The following is a 12,555-nucleotide window of genomic DNA, read 5'->3' as shown; positions in this document are numbered from 1 at the left end:
TATACCTTACTGTGTGAGTTAGGATTGGTTTCTTTATACCTTACTGTGTGAGTTAGGATTGGTTTCTTTATACCTTACTGTGTGAGTTAGGATTGGTTACTTTATACCTTACTGTGTGTTAGGATTGGTTACTTTATACCTTACTGTGTGAGTTAGGATTGGTTTCTTTATACCTTACTGTGTGAGTTAGGATTGGTTTCTTTATACCCTACTGTGTGAGTTAGGATTGGTTTCTTTATACCTTACTGTGTGAGTTAGGATTGGTTTCTTTATACCTTACTGTGTGAGTTAGGATTGGTTTCTTTATACCTTACTGTGTGAGTTAGGATTGGTTTCTTTATACCTTACTGTGTGAGTTAGGATTGGTTTCTTTATACCCTACTGTGTGAGTTAGGATTGGTTTCTTTATACCTTACTGTGTGAGTTAGGATTGGTTTCTTTATACCCTACTGTGTGAGTTAGGATTGGTTTCTTTTATACCTTACTGTGTGAGTTAGGATTGGTTTCTTTATACCCTACTGTGTGAGTTAGGATTGGTTTCTTTATACCCTACTGTGTGAGTTAGGATTGGTTACTTTATACCTTACTGTGTGAGTTAGGATTGGTTTCTTTATACCTTACTGTGTGAGTTAGGATTGGTTACTTTATACCCTACTGTGTGAGTTAGGATTGGTTTCTTTATACCTTACTGTGTGAGTTAGGATTGGTTTCTTTATACCTTACTGTGTGAGTTAGGATTGGTTTCTTTATACCCTACTGTGTGAGGATTGGTTACTGTATACCTTACTGTGTGAGTTAGGATTGGTTTCTTTATACCCTACTGTGTGAGTTAGGATTGGTTTCTTTATACCTTACTGTGTGAGGATTGGTTACTGTATACCTTACTGTGTGAGTTAGGATTGGTTTCTTTATACCCTACTGTGTGAGTTAGGATTGGTTTCTTTATACCCTACTGTGTGAGTTAGGATTGGTTTCTTTATACCCTACTGTGTGAGTTAGGATTGGTTTCTTTATACCTTACTGTGTGAGTTAGGATTGGTTACTTTATACCTTACTGTGTGAGTTAGGATTGGTTACTTTATACCTTACTGTGTGAGTTAGGATTGGTTTCTTTATACCCTACTGTGTGAGTTAGGATTGGTTTCTTTATACCCTACTGTGTGAGTTAGGATTGGTTTCTTTATACCCTACTGTGTGAGTTAGGATTGGTTTCTTTATACCCTACTGTGTGAGTTAGGATTGGTTTCTTTATACCCTACTGTGTGAGTTAGGATTGGTTTCTTTATACCCTACTGTGTGAGTTAGGATTGGTTTCTTTATACCTTACTGTGTGAGTTAGGATTGGTTACTTTATACCTTACTGTGTGAGTTAGGATTGGTTTCTTTATACCTTACTGTGTGAGTTAGGATTGGTTTCTTTATACCTTACTGTGTGAGTTAGGATTGGTTTCTTTATACCTTACTGTGTGAGTTAGGATTGGTTTCTTTTGGAACACTTGATGGATGAACTTAAAATATATGTAATAACCCTGTCATCTTATACTATCACACACACACACACACACACACACACACACACACACACACACACACACACACACACACACACACACACACACACACACACACACCACTGATCCCTGTGTCTGTCTCCATGTCCTCCAGGCCTATGCTGACTCTGATGTGGACTTGTTGACCTGGGGAACCCCCATCACCACCTTGGCTCTGTTTACTATACTGATACACCTGGGCTTGGAGACCAAGACCTGGGTAAGAACACACTCCTACGTATTTACTGATTGTCTAATTCAACTTATTTTTCAAGTACTTTCAAAGCCTCAATTACAAAATATTGAGTATGGGCTACTTTATAAATCAATTCATTTGAAATCTAATGAAGAGTTTTGGACATATTTCTTTTTTTTTGGCTGAATAAAAGCCTTTTGAATTTCCAGTGAATCAAGTAATTTGAAGTTAATTCATAGATGGCCCTCGTTGGTTAGATTGAACCAGAAGACTGCAGCGTCAGTGACTCTGTTTCAGGCTGACAGTTAGTGCTCCCTCCTTCACTCCCACTGTCCAGCTGGTGCCTTCTGTAAACTGTCTACACCGGGTCACTCTGCACCGGGTCACTCTGCACCGGGTCACACCCTCCTTCACTCCCACTGTCCAGCTGGTGCCTTCTGTAAACTGTCTGCACCGGGTCACACCCTCCTTCACTCCCACTGTCCAGCTGGTGCCTTCTGTAAACTGTCTGCACCGGGTCACACTGCACCGGGTCACACCGCACCGGGTCGCACCCTCCTTCACTCCCACTGTCCAGCTGGTGCCTTCTGTAAACTGTCTACACTGCGTCACACTGCACCGGGTCACTCTGCACCGGGTCACACTGCACCGGGTCACTCTGCACCGGGTCACTCTGCACCGGGTCACACCGCACCGGGTCACACCGCACCGGGTCACACTGCACCGGGTCACACTGCACCGGGTCACTCTGCACCGGGTCACACTGCACCGGGTCACACTGCACCGGGTCGCACCGCACCGGGTCACACCGCACCGGGTCACACCGCACCGGGTCACACCGCACCGGGTCGCACCGCACCGGGTCACACCCTCCTTCACTCCCACTGTCCAGCTGGTGCCTTCTGTAAACTGTCTACACCGCGTCACACTGCACCGGGTCACACCGCACCGGGTCGCACCCTCCTTCACTCCCACTGTCCAGCTGGTGCCTTCTGTAAACTGTCTACACTGCGTCACACTGCACCGGGTCGCACCGCACCGGGTCACACTGCACCGGGTCACACTGCAACGGGTCACACCGCACCGGGTCGCACCGCACCGGGTCACACCCTCCTTCACTCCCACTGTCCAGCTGGTGCCTTCTGTAAACTGTCTACACTGCGTCACACTGCGTGCCACTTTGAACCGATCCTAGGTGGTTAGTCAGTCAGTGGTTTGGCGTCCTCTGTACTCATCTGGCTTTGAGTCTCTAATCCCATTTGTTCCTCTCCCCTCTTCCTCCTCTTTCTCTCCCCTGTTCCTCCTCTCCTCTGTTCCTCCGCTTCCGCCGCTCCCATCATCTACCCCCTCTCCCCTCGTCTTCCCTCTCCTCTCCCCGCTTCTCCCTCCTCGCATGTCTTCTTCATCTCCCTCTTCTCCATCTTCCTCTCCCTCTTCCTCCTCTCCCCTCATCATCTTCCTCTCCCTCTTCCTCCTCTCCCCTCATCTCCCTCCTCTTCTGTCCTCTCCCTCCTCTTCCCTCCCCTCCCTGTTCTTCCTCCTCTCCCCTCTTTTTCCCTCCAGACGTGGATGAACTGGGTGTCCATCACCTTCAGTGTGGGTCTGTTCTTTATTGTGGCTCTGTGTTACAACGCCTCATGTCCAACATGCTACTCCCCCTCCAACCCTTACTGGACCATGCAGAGACTGCTGGGGGAACCACTCTTCTACCTGCTCTGTATCATCACTCCTGTAGCCGCACTGCTGCCCAGGTTAGTAAGGGGGAGGAGTGTGTTCTGTGTGAGTGTAGGGAGGTAAAGGCAATAAATAGGCCCTAGAGGTGAAAATGATTACAATTTAGCATTAATACTGGAGTGATAGTTTTGCAGATGATGATGTGCAAGTAGAGATACTGGGGTGCAAAAGAGCAAGAGGGTAAGTAATCATATGGGGATGAGGTAGTTGGGTGTGCTATTTACAGATGGGCTGTGTACAGGTACAGTGATCGGTAAGCTGCTCTGACAGCTGATGCTTAAAGTTAGAGAGGGAGATATAAGACTCCAGCTTCAGTGATTTTTGCAGTTTGTTCCAGTCATTGGCAGCAGAGAACTGGAAGGAAAGGCAGCCAAAGGAGGTGTTGGCTTTGGGGATGACCAGCGAGATATACCTGCTGGAGCGCGTGCTACGGGTGGGTGTTGCTATGGTGACCAGTGAGCTGAGATAAGGCGGGGCTTTACCTAGCAGAGACTTGTAGATGACCTGGAGCCAGTGGGTTTGGCGACGGGTATGAAGCGAGGACCAGCCAACGAGAGCATACAAGTCGCAGTGGTGGGTAGTATATGGGGCTTTGGTGACAAAACGGATGGCACTGGGATAGACTGCATCCAGTTTGCTGAGTAGAGTATTGGAGGCTATTTTGTAAATTATATCACCGAAGTCAAGGATCGGTAGGATATTCAGTTTTACGAGGGTATGTTTGGCAGCATGAGTGAAGGATGCTTTGTTGGGAAATAGGAAGCCGATTCTAGATTTAATTTTGGATTGGAGATGCTTAAATGTGAGTCTGGAAGGAGAGTTTACAGTCTAACCAGACACCTAGGTATTTGTAGTTGTCCACATATTCTAAGTCAGAACCGTCCAGAGTAGTGATGCTAGTCGGGCGGGAGGCTGCGGGCAGCGATCGGTTGAAGAGCATGCATTTAGTTTTACTTGCAATTTCAGAGAATCACCAGCAGCAAGAGCGACATCATTGATATATATAGAGAAAAGAGTCGGCCCGAGAATTGAACCCTGTGGCACCCCCATAGAGACTGCCAGAGGTCCAGACAACAGGCCCTCCGATTTGACACACTGAACTCTATCAGAGAAGTAGTTGGTGAACTCGATGACTAGCGTTTAACTTTTACCGAACCTCAACCCCGGATCCGGGATCACCCCCCACCCCCCCCACACTGATTAGCATCGCTAGCATAGCGTCACAATTAAATAGTAGCATCTAAATATCATTAAATCACAAGTCCAAGACACCAAATGAAAGATACAGATCTTGTGAATAAAGCCACCATTTCAGATTTTTAAAATGTTTTACAGGGAAGACAAAATATGTAAATCTATTAGCTAACCCCGTTAGCAAAAGACACCACTTTTCTAACTCCATCAGTTTCTTACTCCATCAGGTGCTATCACCAATTCGGCCAAATAAAGATATTGATAGCCACTAACCAAGAAAAAACCTCATCAGATGACAGTCTGATAACATATTTATTGTATAGGATAGGTTTTGTTAGAAAAATGTGCATATTTCAGGTAGAAATCATAGTTTACAATTGCACCCACCATCACAACTCGACTAGAATAAATACAGAGAGCAACGTGTATTACCTAATTACTAATCATAAAACATTTCTTAAAAATACACAGCTCACAGCAATGGAAAGACACAGATCTTGTGAATTCAGACAATATTTCAGATTTTCTAAGTGTTTTACAGCGAAAACACAATAAATCGTTATATTAGCATACCACATATGCAAACGTTACCCGAGCATTGATTCAAGCCAAAGAGAGCGATATCGTTATCATCGCCAAAATATATTAATTTTTTCACTAACCTTCTCAGAATTCTTCCGATGACACTCCTGTAACATCATATTACAACATACATATAGAGTTTGTTCGAAAATGTGCATATTTAGCCACAAAAAAACGTGGTTATACAATGACAATACTAGCAAAACTAGCCTGAAAATGTCGGGCGCCATCTTTCACAGTGATCTTGTCTCATGGATAACTATTCATAAACTTGACTAAAAAAATATAAGTTGGACAGCTATCGAAAGACAAATTAGTTCTTAATGCAATCGCTGAATTACATTTCTAAAATTATCCTTACTGTGCAATACAGGGTTCGCCAAGCGAAGCTATACCAAACAAAATGGCGGAATATGCGTTTAACATTTTTCGACAGAACAACGATTTATCATCTTAAATATTTCTTACTATGAGGTGATCTTCCATCAGAATCTTGGGCAATGTATCCTTTCTTGGGTCTAATCTTCTTTTGGTCGAAAGATGTCCTCTTGTCCGTCGAAATGCCCACTAACGTTCGACCGGGACCCCGAAACGTGCCCGGCGCTTCAAAGTGCATCACATAGAAATGCCTCAAAATCGCACTAAACGGATATAAATTGCTATAAAACGGTTTAAATTAACTACCTTATGATGTTTTTAACACCTATAACGAGTAAAAACATGACCGGCGATATATTACTGGCTAAACAACAGCTTGGAAAGAAGCAGGTCCGACGTCCATCGTGCGTCAGGCGCAGGGAGCAAAAGAACGGTACATCCGGTCTTTGGTGTTTTATACAGGCCCTGATTGCGCAATCGACTCCATTCAAATTGTCACCACTTACTGACATCTAGAGGAAGGCGTGGGCAGTGTTTGTATCCTCATAGGATTTACAGGGACTTTAAAACTGACCTGGGACCAGAGGCCAACATTTCTGAAATCTCACTCCCAAACAGGAAAAGTGCTGTAGAATGAGTTCTGTTCCACTCAGAGACATAATTCAAACGGCTATAGAAACTAGAGAGTGTTTTCTATCCAATAATAACAATAATATGCATATTGTACGAGCAAGAATTGAGTACTAGGCAGTTTAATCTGGAGAGCAAATTATGCTAATGCAAAACAGCACCCCCTATAGTGGCAAGAAGTTTTAAGATTGACTCGTGAACACGCATATGGAGTGATGGAGTGTTCAGTTTGAGATTCAGACGTTGAATGTCCGAGGGCCCGACAATGGGGCAATCTGGTCCAAAGTAGCCAGCCCGTAGGGCTCTATTGAGTAGTGCACTATATAGAGAGTATGGTTTCATTTAGGTCTCACCCTGACTCATTTCTCCTCTCCCTTTCTCTCGCTCTCCATTCAGATACTTCTACAGGGCGTGTCAGAGCTCTCTGTTCCCCACTCCAGTCCAGGTCGGCAGGCATCTGGACAAACTGCCCAGTGACACCCGTAGAAACATCCTCAGTCTCAGCCGGGTCCAGGCCGGGTCACTTCTGCATCTCAGACCATCCTTCCTGTCTTCACTTTCCTTCACTGGACCCTTGACTAAAGACTGCAGCCACAGGGCCACCTCCACCCAGAACCAGTACAGCTTCACCAGGGGCCCGGCCAAGAATCCTGAGGGCCGCCTGGACCTGTCCTTACGGGGGGATGAGGCTGGGAAGGATCAGGGGAAGAGCTGGGGCTCTGGCAGTCCTGGAGACAGTCAGAGGAGGCTTGAAGATGATGATCAGTACACACTGGCCTCCACAGAGACTGATACTCTGCCTTATACCAAAGCCAAAGAAGCTCCTCGGCCTGATGCAGGGGCTGGGAGTATGGCTGGGGCTGGGAGTATTGCTGGGAGTATGGCTGGGGCTGGGAGTATGGCTGGAGCAGGGGCTGGGAGTATGGCTGGAGCAGGGGCTGGAGCAGGGGCTGGGAGTATGGCTGGAGCAGGGGCTGGGAGTATGGCTGGAGCAGGGGCTGGAGCAGGGGCTGGGAGTATGGCTGGAGCAGGGGCTGGAGCAGGGGCTGGGAGTATGGCTGGAGCAGGGGCTGGAGCAGGGGCTGGGAGTATGGCTGGAGCAGGGGCTGGAGCAGGGGCTGGGAGTATGGCTGGTAGTATGGCTGGAGCCGGGCCTGATGACCTCCAGACTCCTCTCACCCAGGACAATGACAGTCAGGACATTACTCTTCTTGATCCCTCGGACCTGAGTCTGTCCAGCTTGATCACCTCCACACCCCTTCTGACCACAACCCGGTCAGAAACCATCCAACTGACTCTGCCCCCTGCTGGTGGTTCCCAGTCTGCAGCCTACAGACGGAACTATGAGAACCATGACACTACTCCACACAGACCACCTGACCACAGGCTCCTCCCTCCTACAGACAGACCGGACCGCCCCCAGGCCACGCCCACCTGTCCTAAAGAAAACTTGTGGCTCCAAACCACCTCTCTATAATGTATTATAGTCTTAATATCTATGTATTATTCTTCTCAGATTTACATGATAGCTCTATTTGAATTCTATTTTTCAAGAGGATTATTTTATCAAAAGTTATTATCATCATTATCGTGTACATTTTAGATGTTTTATGTTATAGGTCCAATAGCAGCCGCTTTTATCTCCGTATCAAATCATTTCTGGGTAACAATTAACTACCTTAACTGTGATTTGTTTTCAGTTAAAATGGTCAAAAAGAAAACAAATATAGCTTCCTTGAAAATATCAATTTCTCAAGCAAGAATGTAGCTAGGACTGCCTGGGAGTGGTTTGAGTGGGGGGGGGGGGGGGGGGGGAACTGAAAATTAGAACTCTTTCTTATTGGTCTGCATGGTGATGTCACCAGGAAGGTCAAAAACTACATCCCACCAAAACAGGCTGAGATTTGAGGAGGTCTTTTCAAACAGCTTTTTACACTAAAAGGGCATTATTATAATGTTCTCAATTTCACAGTATTATTCCAATATCATAGTGTGGAAATATACACTCACCGGACAGTTTATTAGGTACACCCATTTAGTATCGAGTCGGACCCCCCCCCCTTTGCCTCCAGAACAGCCGTAATTCTTCGTGGGCCTGGATTCTAAAAGGTGTTGGAAACATTCCACAGGGATGTTGGTCCATGCTGAGATGATGTCATCGCACAGTTGCTGCTGATTGGACGGCGGTACGTTCATGCTGTCAGCAAACAGTCTGTTCCATCTCATCCCAAAGATACTCTTATTGGCTTTGGACAGCAACAATGTATCAATTGGTATCAAGGGACCTAAACGTGTGCAAGCAAAACATTCCCCACAGCACCATCCTGTACCGTTGAGACCAGGCAGGATGCTGACTCTGACATGAGCATGACGCAACAGGAACTGGGATTTGTCGGACCAGGTGATATTTCCACTCCTCAGTTGTCCAGTGTTGGTGATCGCTTGCCCACTGGAACCGCTTCTTGTTTTTAGCTGATAGGAGTAGAACCCGGTGTGGTCGTCTGCTGCAATAGCCAATCCGTGACAAGGACCGACGAGTTGCGCGTTCCCGAGATTCCGTTCTGCACACCACTGTTGTACTGTTAGCTTGCACGGTTCTTCTTCGACCTCTCTCATCAACGAGCTGTTTTCACCCACAGGACTGTCGCTGCGGGGATGTTTTTGTTTGTCGCACCATTCTTGGTAAACCCTTGACACGGTCGTGCGTGAAAAGCCCAGGAGGCCGTTTCTGAGATAGTGTATCCGGCGTGTCTGGCACTGACGATCATACCACGCTCATAGACGCTTAGGTCACTCGTTTTGCTCATTCTAACGTTAAAGTGAACAGTAACTGAATGTCTTGCTGCCGGTGTGCTTGCTGCCGGTGTGCCTGCTGCCGGTGTGATCCACTTTTGTGAACATGGTGTTGTACCTATTAAACTGGCTGGTAAAACACAGGAAAATCACGTTTTTGATTGCACTGGGCCTTTTATATAAAAATACAAAAAAATCAGAGTAGAGTTTATGCAACTGGACTTCCTGTGTTTATTTGAATTTGGTAAGAAAGATGTCCTTTAATACTGGAGGGGTTTGTTTGAAACCAGAGAGCAAGACCACAGGCTTTCTGTTATCAGTGTGTTTGGAATTATTTCTTCTCTCTGATGGGGGGAGCACAGAGCTACAGTTCTGCTTCGTATCCATCCCCTCAACCTATTCACCCTGTACCAAAATGGCGTTGCTCTTCAATGTTATTAATAATAATTAGGTGGGTGGTTTATTTCTCCTATTTCACACATGTACAAGAGTGTATTATTACACAAGGGAATTGGAAATGTATTTTTTTGCACATCCCAACTTCCCCCTGAGACACGGTCTCGGAGAGTGGGGTCAAGGCCTGGGATATCAGCCATTATTGATGGTGACCCTGGACAACTCCCCCTGAGACACGGCCTCGGAGAGTGGGGTCAAGGCCTGGGATATCAGCCATTATTGATGGTGACCCTGGACAACTCCCCCTGAGACACGGCCTCGGAGAGTGGGGTCAAGGCCTGGGATCAGCCATTAGGAGAGTGGGGTCAAGGCCTGGGATATCAGCCATTAGGAGAGTGGGGTCAAGGCCTGGGATATCAGCCATTAGGAGAGTGGGGTCAAGGCCTGGGATATCAGCCATTAGGAGAGTGGGGTCAAGGCCTGGGATATCAGCCATTAGGAGAGTGGGGTCAAGGCCTGGGATATCAGCCATTAGGAGAGTGGGGTCAAGGCCTGGGATATCAGCCATTAGGAGAGTGGGGTCAAGGCCTGGGATATCAGCCATTAGGAGAGTGGGGTCAAGGCCTGGGATATCAGCCATTAGGAGAGTGGGGTCAAGGCCTGGGATATCAGCCATTAGGAGAGTGGGGTCAAGGCCTGGGATATCAGCCATTAGGAGAGTGGGGTCAAGGCCTGGGATATCAGCCATTAGGAGAGTGGGGTCAAGGCCTGGGATATCAGCCATTAGGAGAGTGGGGTCAAGGCCTGGGATATCAGCCATTAGGAGAGTGGGGTCAAGGCCTGGGATATCAGCCATTAGGAGAGTGGGGTCAAGGCCTGGGATATCAGCCATTAGGAGAGTGGGGTCAAGGCCTGGGATATCAGCCATTAGGAGAGTGGGGTCAAGGCCTGGGATATCAGCCATTAGGAGAGTGGGGTCAAGGCCTGGGATATCAGCCATTAGGAGAGTGGGGTCAAGGCCTGGGATATCAGCCATTAGGAGAGTGGGGTCAAGGCCTGGGATATCAACCATTATTGATGGTGACCCTGGAGCAATTAGGGTTAAGTTCCTTGCTCAAGGGAACGTCAACAGATTTTTTTTTTTCCCTCACCCAGTCATTTCGGGGATTCGAGCCAGCGACCTTTCGGTTACTGGCCCAACACTCTTAGCCGCTAGGCTTCCTGCCTTTCAGTGTTCCTCCTTAATGTACTGTAAGCAGGGCTTGATGTAGGGCTTGATGCAGGGCTTGATGCAGGGCTTGATGCAGGGCTTGATGCAGGGCTTGTTGCAGGGCTTGTTGCAGGGCTTGATGCAGGGCTTGATGCAGGGCTTGATGCAGGGCTTGTTGCAGGGCTTGATGCAGGGCTTGTTGCAGGGCTTGATGCAGGGCTTGATGCAGGGCTAGATGCAGGGCTTGATGCAGCCAATGCTACCTGTTTGTTTAGAAGTCTGCTTCTCAGAAGCCATGTGCCTTTAACAGTGTGCTATAGTTTAGAAAATAAATACATGTGACTCTGGATGACAACATAATGATGTTTGTTTCCGACATTAGGGCTGTTTTCCTAAACAAGTTAGATTTAGTTTCGTGTTTTGCTTCCTTGCTTGTGTCTTCCCGGCCCTATGAGTTACCCCCAAATGGCACCCTATTCTCTGTATAGTGCCCTATATTTGACCAGGACTCATTGTGGAATAGGGTACCATTTGAGAACTAAAAGTTACTTTAGTTAGAGCTATTGAGATTATCGCTGCAAAGTGGATGCTAGTTTCCTACTAACCTCAACGTAATCAACTGTCACATTCCAATATGCCGAGAACTCTGTAATAAGCCAAATAATACTCCAAGAAGGGGATTTTGTAAGCTATTTTTGAATGATGGTTTCTTTTTCACAGTTTGATGTAAAATGGGTCATTCCTTATGACATTCTCACAACAACAACAAATGTTCCTATGCTGTTTGTCTTGTTGCTGAATATTGAAATGGAAGAGTTTAATTGCAACCAAAGCCAAATATTTTGTTACTCAACGTTATTATATTCAGTTAAACCATGTCAAAGTGTTGTCAGGTCAGTGTCCATATTGTGATGCTCTCTTTAAGCCAAATACACATAAAGTGAGTGCTTGTTCCTGAGTTGCAGGGACGTTTTAAGCAGGCGATGGTTTTCTTGGATGTTTTTAAAATGACTCTTTTTTGCCTTTTGTCTTTTCATAAATCATACCAGCCTTTATCAAATGTTCCTTTATGTGCCAGGAAGTGTGCCATGTGCCTTAACACTGGATGAATTAAATATATTTCTTCATACATTTTCATCATATTGTTCAGTTAATTGAGGATAACAAATAAATGAATCATTTTTATTAATGTTTTTTTAAACGGACACGATGCAGTAGTACGTTTATTTTCATTTTAAAGCGTTTTGGTTGACTGTGTTTGTTTGGATAGGAGTGTAAAGTCTGTCTCTGTTCCCAGGTTCCCTCCATCTCTCATCTCTCTGTTCCCTCCGTCTCTGTTCCCTCCGTCTCTCTTCCCAGGTTCCCTCCGTCTCTCTTCCCAGGTTCCCTCCATCTCTCTTCCCAGGTTCCCTCCGTCTCTCTTCCCAGGTTCCCTCCATCTCTCTTCCCAGGTTCCCTCCGTCTCTGTTCCCTCCGTCTCTGTTCCCTCCGTCTCTGTTCCCTCCGTCTCTGTTCCCTCCGTCTCTCTTCCCAGGTTCCCTCCGTCTCTCTTCCCAGGTTCCCTCCGTCTCTCTTCCCAGGTTCCCTCCGTCTCTCTTCCCAGGTTCCCTCCGTCTCGGTTCCCTCCGTCTCTGTTCCCAGGTTCCCTCCGTCTCTCTTCCCAGGTTCCCTCCATCTCTGTTCCCAGGTTCCCTCCGTCTCTGTTCCCTCCATCTCTGTTCCCTCCGTCTCTGTTCCCTCCGTCTCTGTTCCCTCCGTCTCTGTTCCCTCCGTCTCTCTTCCCAGGTTCCCTCCGTCTCTCTTCCCAGGTTCCCTCCGTCTCGGTTCCCTCCGTCTCTGTTCCCAGGTTCCCTCCGTCTCTCTTCCCAGGTTCCCTCCATCTCTGTTCCCAG

General features: G+C 46.8%; 1 protein-coding gene across 1 annotated transcript in view; it reads left to right on the top strand.

Moving 5' to 3' along the window:
• The window catches only part of LOC120053621 (probable phospholipid-transporting ATPase VA), a 59,658-nt gene extending 51,917 nt beyond the window's left edge, over window positions 1-7,741 (top strand). The window contains exons 8-10 of the mRNA XM_039000763.1: window positions 1,666-1,770; window positions 3,310-3,497; window positions 6,661-7,741. Of these exons, the coding sequence (XP_038856691.1) occupies window positions 1,666-1,770; window positions 3,310-3,497; window positions 6,661-7,741 (1,374 nt within the window). The remainder of the gene's footprint in view (window positions 1-1,665; window positions 1,771-3,309; window positions 3,498-6,660) is intronic.
• Window positions 7,742-12,555: the final 4,814 nt, after the last annotated feature.

Source organism: Salvelinus namaycush, chromosome 9 (assembly GCF_016432855.1).
Source record: "Salvelinus namaycush isolate Seneca chromosome 9, SaNama_1.0, whole genome shotgun sequence".
Classification (NCBI taxonomy): domain Eukaryota; kingdom Metazoa; phylum Chordata; class Actinopteri; order Salmoniformes; family Salmonidae; genus Salvelinus; species Salvelinus namaycush.
This window is presented reverse-complemented; position numbering and strand designations above follow the sequence as displayed.